Source organism: Sarcophilus harrisii, chromosome 1 (genome assembly GCF_902635505.1).
Source record: "Sarcophilus harrisii chromosome 1, mSarHar1.11, whole genome shotgun sequence".
NCBI lineage: Eukaryota > Metazoa > Chordata > Mammalia > Dasyuromorphia > Dasyuridae > Sarcophilus > Sarcophilus harrisii.
Genome location: NC_045426.1, coordinates 480,673,165 through 480,695,140, shown reverse-complemented (window position 1 = coordinate 480,695,140; position 21,976 = coordinate 480,673,165). Strand labels below are relative to the sequence as shown.

At 40.4% G+C, this 21,976-nt stretch overlaps 1 protein-coding gene and 1 long non-coding RNA gene across 5 annotated transcripts in view; one reads left to right on the top strand and one right to left on the bottom strand.

Moving 5' to 3' along the window:
• Positions 1-19: 19 nt before the first annotated feature.
• LOC111719039 lies at positions 20-21,386 on the bottom strand. Of its 3 annotated transcripts, none has more exons than XR_002769350.2 (3): positions 21,209-21,364; positions 9,154-9,304; positions 20-1,066 (listed from the first exon to the last, which is right to left on the bottom strand). It is a non-coding gene; the product is annotated as an uncharacterized LOC111719039 (long non-coding RNA). The 3 variants fall into 3 exon arrangements; XR_004230959.1 differs by having other exon boundaries at positions 9,154-9,267; XR_004230960.1 differs by lacking the exon at positions 20-1,066 and adding an exon at positions 6,223-6,663 and having other exon boundaries at positions 21,209-21,386.
• The window catches only part of RNF138 (ring finger protein 138), a 45,994-nt gene continuing 44,425 nt past the window's right edge, over positions 20,408-21,976 (top strand). The window contains exon 1 of one of the 2 annotated variants that reach the window (XM_031946478.1): positions 20,408-20,649. In XM_031946478.1, coding sequence (XP_031802338.1) covers positions 20,540-20,649 — 110 coding nt within the window. In that variant the 5' untranslated portion in view covers positions 20,408-20,539. The remainder of the gene's footprint in view (positions 20,650-21,976) is intronic. The other variant, XM_031946479.1, reaches the window with a different exon arrangement.

Here is a 21,976-nt window from a genome sequence, read left to right as displayed (position 1 = left end):
TCCTATTTTTCCCCTGGCCTTTTATTGCATGTAATTTTTATGTAATTCCATTCTCAAAGAGGACCAAAATGACATTATTATACTAGAGTCATCTTACAGTTTGTCTGACTGTGGCTAATCAGACCAATTAGTGGCACTGAGGATACAAAGAAACTAGGAAAAATCCCTTAAGGGGAATGATCTAGGGAGGAATCCATTGTTAACATTAAAATGTAAAAACATTCTCAGCACTCAGGCTTTTCAAATTCTGACCTCAGATCTAAAAATGATTTTTTTACATTTTCAAATAGTTTTATTTTATTTGAAAATGTAAAAAAGTATTCTTAGCTCTGGTGGAAGTGGATTTGGCTCTCTCTAGTTTGCAGGCCATTTTGTTTTAGAAGTTTAAATATTATTGTTTGTTTGGAATGTTAGTCCCAAACTGTATTTGAACATATAATAATATTTTCCTTGTTCAAGATTCCTATTTATATTACCTTAAATTTGCTCAGAGTAGAGAGGTGTCAGAGTGGTCATGGGGGAATTATGAAAGTTTAGCTATTTCTTCCTCTAGACTAGAATTACTTGGAGTTAGAATAATACTAAATTAAATAAAATTAAAAGATCACTGGTAGCTTTGAAGAAAGCAATTTTAATTGAATGATGAGATCTGAAGCCAGATTGCAGAGTGTTTAGAAGAGGGTGAGAAGACTAATAGCTTTGATGTGAGCTGCCCAACTCTTTGCAGAGCTATTTTCCATCTTTGGTGTCCATCTGTCATCCAGCTCTCACAGGTGGCTCCAATCCAGCAGCCACAGCCTAGTAAACTGTTTAGACAGAGGGGTTAAACCAGATTGAAGGTAATCAATTAAATCCATTGATGAGTTAGTGGAGTATACCTTAAGTATATGAAGATTTCCCCTAACAGAATAGGCAATTTGTCTCACGAAGCCACGAAGGCGGTGGAAATAGGCTGTGTTGAGCCCATAGAGCTTGATTAGAATGCAATGATATTAAGGTCATTCACTGCATCCTGAGTCATTGCCAGTTGTCTTGATTTTTATCTTCCTAGTGGACTTCTGTGACACTGGAAAAGAGAGAGAAGCCTGTAAGTTCATGAAACTGTCTCACTTAAATCCAATTTGTGCACAAGTCAAAAGAGATTAACTATATTATTTGTTATTGTTGTTGTTGTCTGTATTAGACGATCCTAGGCAAGAACATTTGAACATTTTTACTTACTTCAGAGTCCTGTGGCTATAAGCAAGTGACAAAGCAGTAGGTATGGATACACTGAGAGTCGTAGTAACAATTGTGTATAGGAGCCCCCAGACCTTAGAGTCATCTTTTCCTTTAATTGAAACAATAGTGGGATTCAACAGTCCCCTGGATATCTGAGCAATCTTTTAAAAAAAATTTTATATTCATTTTCTTTCTTTTTAAATTTAAAAAAGTTTTCTAATAATAGCTTTTTATTTTCAAAATACATGCAAAGATAGTTTTCTTTCTTTTTTATTATTATAGCTTTTTATTTACAAGATATATGCATGGGTAATTTTTCATCACTGACCCTTGCAAAACCTACTGTTCCAACTTTTCCCCTCCTTCCCCCTACCCTCTCCTCTAGTTGGCAGGTAGACCAATGCATGTTAAATATGTTAAAATATATGTTAAATACAATATATGTTTACATATCTATACAGTTATTTTGCTACACAAGAAAAATCAGACTTAGACATAAGGTAAAAATAACCTGAGAAGGAAATAAAAAATGCAAGTGACAAAAACAGAGGGAGTAGAAATGCTATGTTGTGGTTGCAAAGATAGTTTTCAACATTCACCCTTGCATAACTTTGTGTTCGAGATTTTTCTGCCTTCCTTCCCCTCATCTCTTTCCCCAAGACACAAGTAAACATGTATAATTCTTCTAAACATATTTCCACATTTATCATGCGAGCACCTTTTTTTTTTTTTTAAGGACCACCCTGTTCATCTCTTGGTATGAGGAAGGGTCAAGAAAAATTACACTAAAAATTGTCTGTTTCACCAAACCTAACCCTGGCCTGTTTATGCAGTAGGAGAGATCCTATCTTATGTTCAAAATACAAAAAATGTCCAAAAACTTGAAAAAATGATTCCACTCATCACTGGTAAATGGAATGTGCATATATTTATAGATAACAAAATCCAGTAGACCTGAAAGATGAATGGCTCTTGTGGTGAGAGAAGTCAGCAGGTATCACATCCAACCAGCAGCCTAAGAATAAAACAAGATTGGCAAATGAAGGAAGCTTACAGAAGTCAGAGCTAGACAAGCATTTTTGGTGCTAGAGCTAGACAAGCATTTTTAGAACAGATGATATGGAGTGGCCATAGTGATAGGGAGTGTGGTCAGAATCAAAACTAATCTTGTCAACAAGCCTGTATGGCTCCAAAAGGAGTGAAGGGCAGGGTCACATCAATGGCCACTTGCAGGAAGGCACCAAGCCACCATCATCAATGCGTGTGCTCCCACCTTGATAAATTCTGATGAGATCAAAGGAAAATTTATGAAGATCCAGAGACCCTCAACATCAATGTGCCACAAGAGGACAAGCTTATAATTCTGGATGACTTAAATGCCAGAGAAAGCAGACTATTAAATATGGTAGGAGACCTTGGGAGAAATGGAATCAGAAATAGCAACAAAAATGGTAACTTGCTGTCAAAGACTTGTGTTTCTCATGACCTTCTTCACTTTCTCATGACCTCTTCAGCAACACCCTCATCCATTTACCTAAAGGCAATAAAACTTCACTGATGCACCCTCACAACAAATATTGACACTTAATTGGCTATATCATTGTAAGAAGTGTGGTCCAGAATGATGGAGGAATCATAGATTTATCTTCTCCAAGTTAAACATTTTGCATTTAACAGAAGCAGCAGCCCCAAGGCAAAAACTCCAGATTTAATGTCAACAGATTTGGAGCACTTCTCACAGTATAAACAGTTTATTTCTAAGTTAAAAGGAAAGTGGAGGCAACATATAATTGGCAACAGTGAGACAGAAAAGGAGTAGACAGCTTTTAGAGATTTGGAGTATAGTACCACTTTTATTCATCAAGATTGGTTTGATAAAAATTATAAGGAAATTCAAAAGATGCTAAATGAAAAACTAGAATTCTATAGGGTTTACTAGCAGATTAGTTCATCCATCTCTAAGAAAGCACTGTTTAACTTCATCAAAAATAAAGTGCAAGCAAAGCTTAGAGAGATGTAGGATGCATTTTATTTTCTCTCATTTTTTTTCATTTTTGATCTGATTTTTCTTGTGCAATATATATATATATATATATATATATATATATATGATTTGAAATATATTTTTAACCTGTTTAACATACCTTGGATTACTTACTATCTAGGGGAGGGAGTAAGGGTAAGGGGAAAAATTTGGAACACAAGGTTTTGCAAGGGTCAATGTTGAAAAATTATCTATGCATATGTTTTCAAAATAAAAAGCTTTAATAAAAAAATAGAGAGATGCAGAATTCTTGGCTCAGTAAAAGAAAGATAAATTTAGTTTCACATTGATAGTAAGCACTTTTATCCAAATTATTTTTATGATGCCCTACAGGCTATTGATGAGCCAAAGATCTATGGCCCATCTCAATTATTCAGGGCTGCTGGAGACACATTGATTAATGATAAAGGCATGATTCTGGAGAGATGGGCTGAACGATTCCATAGTATTGTCAATAGATCATCACCAATCCATGCTAAAGTTGTTGACCATCATTGTTATATACCTGTGAAACCCAGACAGTATACCAGTACTATGGTATTGCTGAATTGCTTCCATTTGAATTGTTTTAGGAAGATTGTGAAGATCCCCTCACAGGATAAGGTACCAGACACTGAGGTCTTTTCTCGAACTAAACTGCCAAGCATTCCAACCTACTGCAGAGCACAACTGCATTGAGCTGGCCATGCTGTTTGAATGCCAAATGTATGTTTGTCAAAAAGACTATTTTATGGAGAACTCATGCAGGGTAAATGGTGCTCAGAAAAAGTGACACAATTTCTACTCATATGAAAAGATGTTCCGAATCATTATTGATCAGAGAAATGAAAATTAAGACAACTCTGAGATACCACTACACACCTGTCAGATTGGCTAAGATGACAGGGAAAGATAATGATGAATATTGGAGGGTATGGGGCAAAACTGGGACACTGATGCATTGTTGGTGGAGTTGGAAACGGGTCCAACTATTCTGGAGATCAATTTGGAACTATGCTCAAAAATTTATTAAATTGGGGATACCCTTTGACCCAGCAGTGTCACTACTGGGCTTATATCCCAAAGAGATCTTAAAGAAGGGAAAGGGACCCACATGTGCAAAAAATGTTTGTGGCAGCCCTTTTTATAGTGGCAAGAAACTGGAAATTGATTGGAGGCCCATCAATTGGAGAATGGCTGAATAAATTATGGCATATGAATATTATGGAATATTATTGTTCTGTAAGAAATGACCAGCAGGATGAATACCTAGAGGCTTGGAGAGACTTACACGAACTGATGCTGAGTGAAATGAGCAGAACCAGGAAATCATTATACACTTCAACAACAATACTATATGAGGATCAATTCTAATGGAAGTGGCTATCTTTGGCAATGAGAGGATCCGAATCATTCCAATTGATCATTGATGAACAGACCAGCTACTCCCAGTGAAAGAACACTAGAAAATGAGTATGGACCACAAAATAGCATTTGCACTCTCTGTTGTTGTTTGCTTGCATTTTTGTTTTTCTTCCCAGATTATTTTTACTTTCTAAATCTGATTTTTCTTGTGTAACAAGATAACTGTATAAATATATATACATATATTGTATTTAACATATTTTACTTTAACGTGTTTAATATGTATGGGACTGCCTGCCATCTAGGGGAGGGGATGGAGGGAAGGAGGGGAAAAGTTGGAACAGAAATTTTTGCAAGGATCAATGTTGAAAAATTACCCATGCATATGTTTTGTCAATAAAAAGCTATAATAATAATAATAAAAAGTGACACAAGAACACTTTCAAGGTTTATCTTAAGATCTTTAGAATTGAAAGGTTTATCTTAAGAACTTTAAAATTGATTGCATAATAATAATAAATAATAATAATATAAATTGGCACAGGACCACCCAGTATGCGTACCCTTATCTATTAGAAAAAGGTGTGATGCTCTATGAGCAAAGTAAAATTAAAATAGCTCAGAAGAAACACAAATGTGCAGCTAGAGAAGCTTCCTCAAATGTTCATAGGGACTATTTGTGTCCGACCTGTGGCAGAGCCTTCCGTGCTTGTCTTGGTCTGATCAGCCACAGTCAGACCCACTGTAAGATGACTCTAATATAGTAAGGTCATTTTGGTCCTCTGAGAATGGAGTACAACAGCCACTCATCATTTATGTCAGGTTGAAATCAGTCCTTCTCTAGCTGAAGTCCCAACTGAAGAAGAGACTTTGAATGTCATTAGAATGTTGCAAAGTTCCTGCTGCTGATTCTTTTCCAGCTGAGATTTACAAGTTGGGGTCCACTCTTTATATAAAAGTTGAGTGAAATCTTCTAGGTTACAAGGTAAGAAGAGATTATCCCCCAGGAGTTCAAAACTGCCTCCAATGTCCATCTCTGTAAAGGTAAGGAAATAGGTAGTCCTGCTACAATCATGAGGACAGGAGAAAATGGTGGGGAGGGGTGTTCTCTTTCTCTCTCTCTCTCTCTCTCTGTTATTGCTAGAAAATTCTTGCTGGAGTTCTTCTTAATAGGCTGTTCCTTCCCCTGTAAAGGTAAGGAAATAGGTTGTCCTGCTACAATCATGAGGACAGGAGAAAATGGTGGGGAGGGGTTCTCTCTCTCTCTCTCTCTCTCTCTCTCTTAGTTATTGCCAGAAAATTCTTGCTGAAGTTCTTCTTAATAGGCTGTTCCTTCCCCTGTAAAGGTAAGGAAATAGGTAGTCCTGCTACAATAATGAGGACAGGAGAAAATGGTGGGGAGGGGTGTTCTCGTTCTCTCTCTCTCTCTCTCTCTCTCTCTCTTAGTTATTGCCAGAAAATTCTTGCTGAAGTTCTTCTTAATAGGCTGTTCCTTCCCCTGTAAAGGTAAGGAAATAGGTTGTCCTGCTATAATCATGAGGACAGGAAAAAATGGTGGGAATGCATGGGTAACTTTACAGCGTTAACAATTGCCAAACCTCTTGTTCCAATTTTTCACCTCTTACCCCCCCCCCTCCCCTAGATGATTGCCAGAAAATTCTTGCTGGGGTTCTTCTTAATAGGCTGCTCCTTCCCCTGAGAGATAGCCATCTATTTGAGAACCAGAATGGCTTCAGAAAGGGCCAAGGAACAATCTCTATGGTGTCTGCTACCCAACAAATCCAGGAGAAACAGAGATCTGTACACAATAGCTGTTCATCTGACCGAAGCCTTTAGTACTGTCAGTTGTGAGGGCTTGTGGAAGATTGTGGCAAAATTTAGTTGTCCAGAGAAGTCTGTCAGTATTGTAGAACAGTTCCTCCATGCCATGCTTGCACAGTTCTGGATAATGGACAATATTCTGTCATCTTCCCAGTCACCAATAAAGAGAAACAAGGCTGTATTCATGCTCCCATACTTTTAGCATGTTTTCAGTAACGTCCATCATCAGATGCCTTCAAGAAGGATGATAAAACCATCAAGGTCAGTTATCAAACTGAGGACAATTTATTTAACTTGAAAAGACTACAAGTTAAAGCTAAAGTGGGAGAATTGGTAGCCAACTTCTTGTTTGCAGGTGTTTGCATGTCTCTGATTTACAACCAAATATGGATTGATTCTCTGATGATTATGCTACTTTTGGCCTAACAACGAACACCAAGAAAACAGAGGTTCTCTACCAGCCAGCACTGTGCATTCATACATAGAATCATCTGTTATAGCAAATGGAGAAATTTCAAATACTGTAGATAAAGTTTTCTTACCTTGGCAACATACTTTACAGGGATGTACACATAAAAATGAAATTGTCACATGCATTGTCAGAGCTAGTTCAGAGGCTCTGAAGGAAAGCATGGAAGTATTAATCTGCTACCAAACTGAAGGTGTACAGAGCCACTGTCATGAACTCATTGTGTATGACTGGGAAACCCAGACAATGCCATGCCAGGAAACTTAATTCTTTTTGGTTTGGCTTAGAAGATTCTGAAAATTACCTGACAAGTTGAGGTGCTGGACTCTGAAGTCTTTTCCTGAGCTGAAGCTACTGAAGAGAGCACAACTCCAATGGACCAGCCATACTCATTGAACACCAAATGTATATTTACCTAAAAGATTATTTCTAGGAGCAAAGCAGAATTGTAGTAGCACAAAAGAAATGTGAGATGTGAAAATTTAGAGATGTCTCTACTCCAAATGTTTATATGGATTATTCATGCCTGACTGTGGTAGAGCCATCTGAGCTCATGTATTGTTCTGATCAGGCCAAGTTGGACATATTAACTTTGATCCCAATGTAGTGATGTCATTTTGATCCTTTTTGAAAACTAAGGACAACCTATGAATCAACCATATGTCAGGCATGTGCTGCATAGTGCTGTAGATACAAATACAAGAAAAAAAGAAAGTTCTTGTCCTCAAGATGGCCTAGAAAATAGACAGAAGATCTTAAGAGTCAAGGAGACTTGAATTCTATTATTTTTGTGTAAACTTGTGTTTATTCTGTCAGAGTACTTTTCCTGCTACAATCTAAATACTGATTACTTCTGTCACAACTTGTCATAATCAGTTTTTTCATTTGTAAAATGTAAAATAATAATAATACCTACCTGGTAGGGTTTTTTGAGAGTCAATTGATTCAATAATGTAAAGCGCTTTGCAAACCCATTTAGGTGAGAGGAATGAAAAGCCTGAGAGACAGTTTCTGGGCAATTAATTATCAATTTATTAATTATGCTAGCAATAATAAATTGATGATCAGCAATCTCAGTAATCAAAGACAAATACTGGTGAGGTTCAAGGAGGACTCCAAAAAGGTTGGGTTTCCAAACTGGTGTCATGAGGTGTCTCAAAAGAATTAGCAGGCTCATACCCATCTCCAAGGGAAAAAGTTTATGATATATTACAATTATATTATATATAGCCATTTATCCATCCATCCATCTTCTCATCTACTCATCCATCCATCTACCAATCTGCCCTTCTATCTTTCTATTGCCCAATTAAAGCAGGCCAAGAAATTAGGAAAGAACCAGGGGAAAAAGATAAATGTATAGGGAAAAAGTTAGAGAAACTGAGTACTTAATGTCACTGAAATGCTAATTTTATGGCTTAGAGGTGGAGACTGAGGAATGGTTTAGTTCTGATTTTGTATTAAGGTGCAATACCCATAAATCTCTGGGCAGAGTTCTAGGGGGAAACCTTTCAGGGGTGTGTTTTTAGGCCTGAAATGTCACTAGGTCAAATGATGGACACCCAATTTTGTTCTGCACCTGCATCAACTTAAAGCATCTCATTATTGTTGCTCATTAGTCTCAGAAACTTTGCTATCACTAACCAACAAACAGGCTGTTATCTGAAAGCCAGCAATATTTATAGCCCTGGCATTCTGGTCATTAGAGTAAACTGGGATAGGATAACTTGGGGGAAGAAATGTATCATTTCCAACTATATCCCTTCCAAGGCCAGGTGGCTACATCTCCCCTAGAACCTGCACCACATTAAAATCATGGAGATCATTGAATGTTTACGGAACCCCAAATAGGTGAAGATCACCCCTAAGTGGTGAACAATTAATGATGGGGTTTAGACATATTAATGAGGAGGTAGACCAAGTTTTTGGCCCCTTCTAGTGAGAATTTATCTTGATCCTGAAATTCAGCAGTGCTCAGGACAAAACAAGCTTCACCCAGAGCATTCCTACTCTCAGGAAATCTAGACAAAGGGAATCTTTCCATAGACCACACAAATGGAAGGACAGGCATGGGGAGTGGCAGTTCAAGGACAAGATCAAGGACAAGAACGCAAACCTTTTGGGGCTGGAATTTATCTAGACCTCAGTTGTTTGTTCTTCCTTCTCGAAAAGCACCTTGACCTCAGGGAGGGAATGCCATGACATGCAAGTGAATTGGACTTGAGTAAGGGGAGAGCTGTGCAAGGTCACTTACTTTCTCCTCCAGAGCCTTCTGGGTCCTATGGCAAGATATAGATCAGGACGGGAGAGAGTACTGGATGCTGTGGGAGATCTTCTTCTTTTTAAGTAAAGGTTTAACAGCTCTCAGCTGGAACGAGGCAGAACCAATCAATGATTAAGAATACCTAGGAATTGATACAAAGAATGTCTTCTTTTATTGGGTCAAACAAAAATCAGTCCCGAAAGGAAGATCCTCAGGTTTTTTGACTGAAATAGAAATAACTGATATTTATATTTACGTTGAGCTAATAAGCGCACAAAATAATTAACAAATGGGGCTTGGCCTATTATTGGCAATCAATGAGAGTTAAAGTGATTTAAGGCATGGTCCTTAAGAAGAAACCTAGGTTATAACCCCAAGATATTTTGGGAGGTTTCAGCAATTTAAGAAAAAAATTTCACTCCTGTGGCCAGAAACTGCAAACTGAGTGGATGCCCATCAACTGGAGAATGGCTGAATAAATTGTGGTATATGAATGTTATGGAATATTATTGCTCTGTAAGAAATGACCAGCAGGATTTCAGAAAAGCCTGGAATGACTTATATGAACTGATGCTGAGTGAAATGCGCAAGACGAAGAGATCATTATATACTTCAATGACAATACTATATGATGATCAATTCTGATGGATGTGGCCCTCTACAACAATGAGATGAACCAAATCAGTTCCAATAGAGCAGTAATGAATTGAACCAGCTACGCCCAGTGAAAGAACTCTGGGAGATGACTATGAACCACTACATAGAATTCCCAATCCCTCTATTTTTGTCCACCTGCATTTTTGATTTCCTTCACAGGCTAATTGTACACTATTTCAAAGTCTGATTCTTTTTGTACAGCAAAATAACTATATGGACATGTATACATATATTGTATTTGACTTATACTTTAACATATTTAACATGTATTGGTCACCTGCCATCTGTGGGAGGGGTGGGAGGAAGGAGGGGAAAAGTTGGAACAAAAGGTTTTGCAATTGTCAATGCTGAAAAATTACCCATGCATATAACTTGTAAATTAAAAGCTATATAATAATAATAATAATAAATTCATTCCTTTGGGCAGACCACCCACAGATAAGGGTATGGAAACTCAATATGGAAAAAGGAAGGGAAAACGTAATGCCAGAAAAACTGAGCAAGATAGAGATTAGAGAGTATTTAATATGGAGAGATACTGGGATCAAATGGATCCATGGTTTGGTCCCAGGGCTGAATGAGACTATTGTCTCTAAGAATCCAGCCAACAATGTGAGTTCTCAAAGACATACATACATGTGACTCAGATGCAAGGGGTAGACTGAGGCAGGGGTGGAGTCAGGATGCTGAGAGCGGAAGGAGAGCCACTGGAGATGGGATGACATAATCAGGGGAAGGCAGAGGCATCTTGATAAGAAAGTGTTCTAATAGCTTGAGATGAGGAGAGGCATTCTGATATTCTAAAACATAAGATCTTATATCCTTATCAATTAATTTGATAAAGAGGGAGGGAAGGTTTTGCAGGACTGAGAAGCAGGGAAACTGAGTCAGGACGGGATCAGGATAATTATGGAAACTGAGAATTGTGGTATAACAAAAGAAGAGAGACAGATGGACAGGACAGAGAAAGGAAGAAAAGAAGAAAGAGAAAACAAACAAGAAAGAGAAGAAAGGAGAGAAAGGGAGAATGAAAGAAAACAACATAGTTGTTTCTTTCTTTTTGATTCTCTTTACACTAAAGTGTAATTCTAATTAAAATTAGAAGGAAACTCTCCAAGGTGGGTGGGGTCCTGCCCAATATCTATTTTATTCCTGGAGGACTAGGCCAATTTATTTATCAGCTCTGACCTTCAAAGACAAGGACTGGTACCAGAATGAAAGAAAAAAAAACCAAAATTCTATTCTAATTTAATAATTGGTTATAATAGAAAGTAATCATTTCTCTCATAGAATTGTATAATTGTTATTCTATTCTTTCAAATGGGGGAAGCCAAGGCACAAAAAGGAGCTGAAAGGGGGAAATGAGAAGATATGGTGTATGTGTGTGGGGAAATGGAGATACTCAGGTAAGATTATAATGTTTTAATCTATAAAATCTGAAGTGCAAATTTTATTAATTTTTTAGTAGGTATTCCAGAAAATACATCAGAAGGAAAGGATGGATTTGGATTGGGATGTTGCAGGGGTAGGGTTGAGGGAGATGGGAGTAAGAGTTGGTAAAAGATGGAGAATGGATTTTGTACATTGGCAATAATAGGTATTTAGAATCACAGAGTTGGGGAGAATGTGAAAGTGATATGGTTCGTGGCAGTACAAAGAGTTGAGGCGTGAGAATCCCCTCCTGGTTGGCCCAGGTTCAATGTGAAAGAATTCACAAACACAAAATATTAGTGGCAAAAAAAAGGAAGTTTTATTGTTGGCACTGCAGAAGTCAGCTTAGCTAGAAAGACTGATTGTTGGAGTGATTATCCTGTTCAAGGCCCTCCATCAAGTTGGGCCCTTCCCAACTTTGTGGGAAGTGAGGATGTGTCTTGGATGATCCAAAACATTTATCTCACCATAGGCAGAAGCAGGTAAAATTATGACCTGGAGGATAGTGCTTGATACATAGTAAATGCTTAATAAATACTTTTTCATTCATTCCTTTATTGAACAGTGACCTCCTTCTTACCAAAATCTTGAGATTGTTTTTTTCAAAAATTCAATTTTATTTTCAGCTCCAAATACTTTCTCCCATATTCTTTCCTTCCTACCTCCTCTCCTCCACTTCTTGAGAAAGAGAAAAAAACCCATTTACAAACATGTGTAGTCAAGCAAAAAACAAAAACAAACTCCTATTAGCCTTATCTCCCCCCTTACTCCCCCCAAAAAAGACTCAATTTGCATTCTGAGTCAATCCCTTTTTTCTGGAGGTGAGTAGCATGCTTCACCAGGTGTCCAGCTGTAAGTATATGGCCCAGTGACTATCTCACCCTCCATGCCAGAAATGCTGGGGAGGGGGGCCCATGTCAAAGATATTGGGGCACCAGTGCAAACACCAGAATTCAGGCCAGCCAGGGATACTTCCCTAGCCAAGGGATTCCACAATAGGAATAGATTCCACAAACCTGAAAAGCTTGGGAAAATCCCAGAGAGAGAGCTAGTCTTTTTTTTTCCCCTTGGGATAGTTTCCCTCAGAAGACTTTTAATCATGTAAATTAGGCCTACTTAAAAACTCAATAGACCAACTCAATTTAGTTGACAATGCCAAGAAACTTAAAACTTATTCTCAAAACCCCCAGAGTCTGGGAAAATGTTTTTAACAGTTCTGTAACTTTTAACTATTTTTGCAGGCTCAAACTGGCCAGTTTTGGGTACACAGAAATGTCTTTTTAAAAAAAAAAATTTTTTTTTCAATATGGCAGCTATACATATTATTATATAGCCAAATTTTCTTGTCTTTTGACATCATATACACCCATTCCTATTAAAAACACTAGAGAATATAAGAATAAATGACTTTTCCTTAAAATGATCAGTAGCATCTATTTAAAACCATCAGAAAATATCATATGTAATGGGGACAGACCAGAACCATTCTCAATCAGATCAGGAGTGAAACAAGGTTGCCCACTATTACCATTACTATTGAATATTGTATTAGAAATGTTAGCTTTGCCTAAAAGAAAAGAAAAAGAGATTAAAAGAGTTAGAGTAGATAATGAGGAAATCAAATTATCACTTTGCAGATAATATGATATTATTCTTATTCCCTTTATTACTCATTGCAATCTTATTTTCCCCTCCAATGATATAGGATATTGTTTCACATACACACCACATCCTCTGGATTTTTCAGATTGATTTTAAATGGGGAATTTTTGAACTTCCCCTATCTCTACCATTCACATTCTACCAAAAGAGGATGCATTTTTTTTTTTTTTTATTTAATAGCCTTTTATTTACAAGATATATACATGGGTAACTTTACAGCATTAACAATTGCCAAACCTCTTGTTCCAATTTTTCACCTCTTACCCCCCCCCCCCACCCCCTCCCCTAAATGGCAGGATGACCAGTAGATGTTAAATATATTAAAATATAACTTAGATACACAATAAGTATACATGACCAAAACATTATTTTGCTGTACAAAAAGAATCAGACTCTGAATTATTGTACAATTAGCTTGTGAAGGAAATCAAAAATGCAGGTGTGCATAAATATAGGGATTGGGAATTCAATGTAATGGTTTTTAGTCATCTCCCAGAGTTCTTTTTCTGGGTATAGCTAGTTCAGTTCATTACTGCTCCATTAGAAATGATTTGGTTGATCTCGTTGCTGAGGATGGCCTGATCCATCAGAACTGGTCATCATCTAGTATTGTTGTTGAAGTATATAATGATCTCCTGGTCCTGCTCATTTCACTCAGCATCAGTTCGTGTAAGTCTCTCCAGGCCTTTCTGAAATCATCCTGTTGGTCATTTCTTACAGAACAGTAATATTCCATAATTTTCATATACCACAATTTATTCAGCCATTCTCCAACTGATGGACATCCATTCAGTTTCCAGTTTCTAGCCACTACAAAAAGGGCTGCCACAAACATTCGTGCACATACAGGTCTCTTTCCCTTCTTTATAATAAAAGAGGATGCATTTTAAATACTACCTGATATTTCAATATCTTTAATTCTAATATCAATTGTATAATCCAATCTCTGCCTCACAAATTATTCTCCACCTCTGGGATTTACATCTATCCTTTAATTTTTCTCATATTCAGTAGTGACTTCTATATAAATACACAAGTCTGTCTTTTCCTTTACTCCCATCCATTAACAATTTCTTTAATTTCGGATTAATTTACAAATCGATGATCTCTCCACTCTAGTAACTACTAAATCTTTTCCTTTTTACACTTGTTCTATACACACAGTAATTACCAATTATAGATTTTAACATAATGATCAATCTCAGAATTTACATAAGTAATAGCCAAATGGTCTTGGTTGTAATTTCCTCTTAATTCACAAGGTAGAAATATCTTATCTCCTTTTTTTTTTTTTTTTTTTTTTTTTTTTTTTTAATTTAATAGCCTTTTATTTACAGGATATATACATGAGTAACTTTACAGCATTAACAATTGCCAAACCTCTTGTTCCAATTTTCACCTCTTACCCCCACCCTCCCTAGATGGCAGGATGACCAGTAGATGTTAAATATATTAAAATATAACTTAGATACATAATAAGTATACATGACCAAAACATTATTTTGCTGTACAAAAAGAATCAGACTCTGAATTATTGTACAATTAGCTTGTGAAGGAAATCAAAAATGCAGGTGTGCATAAATATAGGGATTAGAATTCAATGTAAGTTTTTAGTCATCCTCAGAGTTCTTTTCTGAGGTATAGCTGGTTCAGTTCATTACTGCTCCATTAGAAATGATTTGGTTGATCTTGTTGCTGAGGATGGCCTGATCCATCAGAACTGGTCATCATCTAGTATTGTTGTTGAAGTATATAATGATCTCCTGGTCCTGCTCAAGAAATATCTTATCTCCTAAATTACATTTACTGAGTTAGCAAGGCTGATAATAACATATTTTTAAACACATGTTCTAGTTCCTGTTAGCTTTTTTCCCTTCAGTTTACATTCTAATAACATTCAGGGTAGTAGGAAAACAAACCAAACCTGGATTCCATGACCTCAGAAAGAATCCATTGCTTATCAGTTCAAATAGAACAGAACTAATTTGTATAATAACCAATTAACTTTCCAATTTTAACACATACCTATTTAAAGTTATTTTAAAATTAATCAAAAATTTTAGTTTGTAAGATTCCCTAAAATCTACTTACATGTTTCATTCAAGCAGAATTGCCTTTTGGTTGTTTTTCTGATTCCCACAAACCTCTTTTTTTTTGTAAGCCAGGAAAGAGTTAAGGACCCATTCCTGCTCCATATGGGTTTTCCTTTACGATTCTTCCTGGTAGGATTCTACAGGCCTGAATTCTGATAACAAAGCTACAAGTCCCTTGCTTACAGGAGTCTTTAAAGTGGTAGCACACTGCTTCTTCATTTTCTCAAAAGTTCACAAATTGTGTGATCCTTTTCAGTTTATGCTCTTCTCATTCACACATACTTAAACTTTCTCCCTCACTTTTCTGTATTCATACATCTCCTTTCTTCTACCATCTTCATTGTATTAAAAGTATTTTATCTTTTCTCCCCTTCTTTTGCAAAGTTGCTGCAGTCAGCCAGACTTGGAGAGAAAGAGAAAAAGATTCTCTTTTCTTGTACCATCCCAATCCCTAAGGAACCCAAAATTAGTTCCCAAGTTCCCTTACTAAGATAAAAAACTAATACACTCATCCATCCAGAGTTACTTCATTTAAAGATCTTAGCTTGAGCCACTGAAAGGAATACTATTTTGAATTCCAGCAATTCCAACAATTAAGCCTGATCTTTTCCAAAGCAGCAGCACAGAGGTTGAATCCTTATCACAAACTTGTTAACTTTTAATCATAGAACACAGAATGAAAGCAGACATGCACGCAAAAATCTATTTTCAGCTTTTACATACAGATTTATGTAACATACTGTTAGCCATGGGAGCTTCCTCCCAATTTTCTTTCCTTTATATTTGGTTTTCATCCCAATTGCTTAATCTATTTCCCAAGGGACTATCTGTTGATAGCTCTATTTTCTTTTCCAAGGAGGAAGGCTTGGACTGAGCCCTTCCCTTTTTGAATCTTGGCTGAGGCTTTTCAGGATCAGGTATGCTTAAATCCCACTCTCTTACGCCCAATTTGGCAGGGTTGCCCCCACCCTCAGTCATCCAAACAGTCTTGACCCTCTGGGAATCTAGTGCCCTCAGATTCCAAGGTTGAGGCTTACCAAAATTGGGTCCTGTGCACAAAAGCTGCCTGACTGCTGTACTTTCAGTGACCCATCAGGTTTTCAGTCATGGATTTACTTCCACTTTACACCCAGACTCCCCCTCTTTTGGTGACTTTTCAAGGGAGGGGGGAGAAGGACTCTCAAATCATGGCAAACTTCCAAAATAGGGCGGGGCTCCTTTTGCCAAGCTCCAAGAGCCTGGTGACCCTCAATGATCATGTGATCCCAGACGAGCCCCCAACTGTGTGGTATATAACCCACCTAATAAATTTCAGACAACTCTGGGGAAAAAAAAAAAAAAAAAGTTTTATTTATATCTCGTGAGAAGCCGGCATCACTCTCACCATACAAGAGGTAAAAGTAAGGCCCTGATCATAAATATCATAAGCAATATATCTGTTTCCTGATGGAATATTAACACTCCCCTCCCCCTCTTTGCTGCCTCATCCTTGTTGGGTGAGGAGATGACTTTACATTCTAAGCATGAAAGCTGTTTTTTAGGAAGGGTAATTAGTTGGTGCAGTGGATAGAGCACCAGTCCTGAAGTTAGTTGGTCCTGAGTTCAAATCTGATGTCAGACGCTTAATATTTCCTTGCTGTATGAACCTGGGCAAGTCACTTAACCCCAATTGCCTCAGCAAAAAAAGGGGGGAAAAACTATATTAGGAACCATCAATCATTAAAACAATCTGATAGACACTGGCTGGGAAAAAGGTGCTAGAACAATGGGAAACAACAGATAAATTCAAATTTAAACAAAGACATGTCTTTTGCTGACTTTGAGATGTGTATTCTCAATGTATGGGATGGGTTGATATGGACTAGGTCAGCTTGTTCTATACATTCTCAGAATTGTTCTGTCTACCCATCTCTTGGGAATTGTCAGGGCAGAAAGGCAGGGGAAACATGATCCTGTATCTTCCTCTTGAAGAAATATCAAAAATTTTCCATTTACCATCAACCCAGGGAATTCCAGAATGAAGAAGTTTAAGATGAAAGGAAGTTTATTAATTATGAAGCAGGCATTCCAGAAAATACATCAGAAAGAGAAGGTAGAATTGGACTGAGATGTTGCGGGTGAGTATGATAACTACAGAGAAAAGGCTACCATTCACTGGAAATTAACTATCATTTATATGGTATAATAGAGTGGAAAGAATACTAGATTGTCAGGATATCTAGATTTGAATTTCAGCTCTGCCTCTACCTAGCTAGATTACCTCAGGAAAGTTATTTCATAATTATAGGCCTCGGGTTCCTCATTTAAAACATGAGGAAGTTAGATTGGATGACTTCAAGAGTCCTTTCATTGATAGTTTTATGTTATTGCTAAACTTAGAGATTAAGTCCATTTCCTGCCAAAGAGGCAGTTACTTTCCATATTCCAGAAAAATAATTGTGATCTATAGCAACCATATATCTTTGTAGACCATAAAAATTGAATAAATAGAATCAATCTCATATACCACAAATTTAAACCTAATCTTATGGGTTTTACTTATATATACATACATTCCCTCAAGAAACAGATTTTAGGCAAACTAAATAAGATTACAGATTAAACTATATTTAGAGGATTTACATTGGGGTTGAGGGAGAGGAGAAATTTATATCTCAAAGATAGGTAATTAAGCCTGTTTACATGATTTTCAATTGTATTGAGTTAAACTGGGGAGAATGTGGACAAAGTTTAAATTACTTTTATGCATCTTTAATGCCTCCTCCACCTCCAGGTTTCTATATTTTTCAAGGAGTATTCCTCATGTTTTGATGACATCATTCAGAATTTAGAAAGTTTAGCATAAGAAATGTACCTTAGAGCTGAAGTGTGAAAAGAGGAGGCCTGTGGGCTCTGCCTGCCAGATTCCAAGGTGCAGGCTGGATCAGATTAAAATGTAATTGGGAAAGATGTAACAAAATAGAAGAAAAAGTACAACAAAATATAGAAAACAACATTTTAAACACATAAATATGTGGTCTACAGGGATCCTTATGTATGGATTAGGGGCTCCCATTTCTAAGTTTGACACTACTATCTTAGAAACATCTAATTTCAGTGTTTTCTCTCTTAATTTTTTCCAATTTATTCTGTATATAACTTGCGTTGCATCTATTTGTTGTTTCCCTTATTAGATTATAAGCTCCTTTATGGCTTGCCTGTATTTTGCCTCTTTGTGGATCCCCAGTTTAGAACAGTTTAGAACTTAGGTGCTTAAAAATGTTGATTGATAGATCTAGTCTAAAACTTTGCAGCAGACAGCAAAATCAAAGAAAGCTTTCTTTGTCTGGATGCTACTCTTATTATTCCTCCTCCCCATCAAATCCCTTGTTTTTTTTTCTGACAGCAGCACGATGTAACCAAGGCACAGAAAAATCAAAAGTGATTTTCTTAGTCACATCCCGTTTAGTGACATAAGCATCTACACAAAAGCTGCAGCTACCCTTCACTGGTAAAGTCCTTTGCTGGAGGTGAGTCCGAATACCTTAAGGTCAGCTCTAATAGAAGGGCTCTAGAATCCTCGGAGCTCAATGAGAGCGCCCTGGATTTAGAATGCAAAGATCTCTTCCAGGCTCGGCCACTTACTGCGCCAACTTGGGAAAAATGATGGCACCTCCAAGGGTCTCTTTTTGCTCAACCCTAAAAAGTGTGTGGGGGGGTTAGGTAAGTGACCTCTTCCTGCTCTAAACTGTGATGTTAAATCGAAATGGAGAATATGAATGTGTAATTTGCCCTTCTGATTTAGAAGTGGGAAATCAAGTGGTCTTGGTTATCTTCAAGCTCTTTTTCGGAGGATGTTACGAAGTGAAGAAACAGGGAGGTTAAGAAAGAGCTCATGGTCTGAACATAGGAGTTTTGCCGCAGCTGACTATGTCACAACCTGCTCCAAAGCCAAACTAGGTGGTTGCTATGGAAGCCGGCCGTCTCCCACTCTCAGGACCCCCTCCCACTCCCGCTTTCTTTCTCGTCCGTGTCCTGCGGACAGCGGCCCGAAAGGCAAGCAGCAGGCAAGGGGCAGTGCCGCGGGAGAGCTGCTAGCGGGGGGCGGGAGGAAGCGTGTGCATCATGAGCTTGGGGACGTCCCTCCTGCAGGGTCGCTGAGCAGGGGAGACGCAGCCCTCCCTGCTTTCTCCTCTTTCCTTCCCTCTGCTGTAGCGGCAGAAGCGGCCGGAGAAGAAGGAACAGGAGGCCGGGTCTGGGTCACGTCTTCATAAAGAAGGGACAGGAAAGAAGCGCTCGTACCGTCGCCCTTGCTCCCGGCCTCCTAAGTCAGTGTCTTCGGCTACCAGGGCAGAAGAGCGGAGGCGGCCGGGGGCCGCATCGGGGGAGGGAAGGGCAAGCAGGGGGAGGTTGCGGGAGAGACGATGGGAAATGGGGGCACTGGAGAATGGAAGTGGGGGAAGGATGGGACGCTGAAGATGGGGGGAGGACGGAGAGGGTGACCGTGAGTCCCGGGAGAATGCGGGGTAAAAGGAACGAAGGGGGACTTTGTAGGAAGGGGGTGGGAAGAGAGAGCTGGAAGAGAGAATGGGGGAGGAGGAGGAGGAGGAGGAGCAGCAGCAGGAGCCGCAGCCGGAGGAGGAGGAGCGGCAACCACGCTAATTAGCCAGGTACCAGGCGGGGTTAGAGCGGCTCTCGGGCTTGGTGGCCCCCCGGCCCACGGGGGCAGGGGCAGGGGCAAGGGGCAGGCCGGGGGCGGGGAGGAGGAAAAAAGAGGGGGGAGAAGAGCCAGTGAACACATCTCTCCTCCCCTGGGCGGACAGAGCTCTGCCCCCTGCAGGACAGTGTGGGGGGAGGGTGGCTTCCGCTTTGGGAAGGCGGGGACTGGACGGGAGAGTCGTCTACCTCAGTCTCCCGGCGCCCCCTACCCAAGAGAGGGAGGCCGCGCGAAAACGAAAGTGAAACCTTTCCTCCTGTTCCTTCCCCCCTCCTGTCTCCTCTCCCCAGGCCGAGACGGACGGGGCCGAGTCGCGCGGAGCGAACTAGCCGCCAAGCTGCCCAGGTAAGGCCAGGCCGCGAGGGCCTATTCCTCCTCCTCCTCCTCCTCCTCCTCCTCCCCCTCGCGGGGTCGGGGCCCGGACCTGGCTGGGGGAGGGGCGGGGCAGATCTCCGGGCTGGGCCCCTCCCCCCGCCGGCCCTGGAGATGCCCGTGTTTGTATGGGAGTGGGAGGGAGGGGTCCCGGAGGGGGATGGGAAGGGAGAGGTCCCATCCTCATCATAATCATCCGCCCCAGCAACTGACATGGGTGAAGTGGCTGTGACTGCTGTGCCCGCCCCCTCCCCCTCGGCTCCTTCCCTGAGGTCCACCTCTTCTTCCTCCTCCTCTTCCTCCTACTCCTTCCCCCCCTTCCCCGCCCCCCCCCTCCTGGCGCGAGCCGCTTCCTGACGCTGCCGCCGCTGCCGCTTCCCTCTCCCCCTCCCCCTCCCCTCGGTGCGCGCAGGGAGCCAGGCCCGGGGCCGCCGCCGCCATCGCCGCCTCCCGCCAGCCCCGCACCATGGCTGAGACGCTCTCCACCGCCACGTCCTACACCGAAGACGACTTCTACTGCCCGGTCTGTCAGGAGGTGTTCAAGACCCCAGTGCGGACCGCGGCCTGTCAGCACGTGTGAGTAAATGCGCGCCCCAAGCTCCTCCCCCTCTCCCCGGGGTCCCCACCCCGAGCCCCGGGTCTGGGCCCGGCGCGCACCCCACTCCGTGCACTCTAGAGCGGTCCCGGGGGTGTTCCTCGAGGCGTGGAAGGAAGCGACTGGAAGCCCGGCCAGCGTTCCTCTGGCCCGCCTCGGCCCCTCCCCCCTTCGGCTCAGGCCTCGAGGATCCCCACCTTCCCATCCCGCACTCCCCGAGAACCCCAGACTCGCAGATCCGGGCCTGCGGGCCCCGTACCCTGCTTGGCCTCAGGGAGAGGTCGTCAGGAAGGGGGGCCGGGGGAGTGGGGGCGGGGCGGAGGTGGTGTCCTCGGAGCGCTTTTGGGGCTAGATTTGGATTTCAGTTATTCAGGTCGCCCGGGAGACCGACGTCGGCCGGGCAGTTGTGGCGGCGCTGCTGTGGTATCTCCCCTCCTCCCCTTCTCACGAAATTGGGGTGGAGGGCGGGGTCTCGAGAGCGCTCACGGAGGTTTCCTCCTGTCCCTTAAAGGTTTTGCGTCTCTCAGATGGGTTACTTACGGTGTGGGGCTCCCAAACGGCCACCTTTCTCCTTTGTATTATCGGCGCTTTAGTAGCCCAGAGAGTGGGTTTTCAATCAGTGCTTGTTGTCTTGATTTAAAGGCTCTCTGAAAACTTGGCGTCTGCTTGTGGTGGATTGGTTTCTTTGAGTTGGAGGATACGGTAATTTTTTCATTCCTCCTACCCTAAAAAAAGATAGTGTTTCCGTTTCCGAGAGTTGTAGCATTTTTTCCCTGTCCGGTTTCCAATCCCTTCGGTTTCCATTTTGTTTTGTTTGTAAAGTGAAGAGAAAAGAAGGCAGAATGGGGATTTTGTATCTTTGTGGGATTCAGGTCAATTAAGAAGCTTTTATTTGGAGGTTTTTTGTGTTGGTGGTGGAATGCTGGTTACTGGGCGGATGAATTATTTAAGCGAGGCTGCTCCTGCCTGCTTGAAGCTTTTATTCTATTTTACGACCCAGAAGCATGGAGTGTAGGATTAATTTTGAAGCTAAGTAAGGAATTGAAAGCAACTTGAGATTTAGAATTGGAAAAGGGATCTTGGAACAAATTTTGTTCCTCCTCTCCAGGAAAGTTGTGACGTGTGATTATACAGGTAGTAAGGAGCAGAAATCCAAATTGATCAAAATTACTTAAGCTTCCTGGGCCTCAGTTTTTCTAATCTAGAAAATAAGGACAGTACTAGGTGTCCTCTGAGATTCCTTCCATTTCTAGAGCTACGAGTGTATTTTTCTTTGCATAAGACCTGATTGATTTTTGGAGACTACAC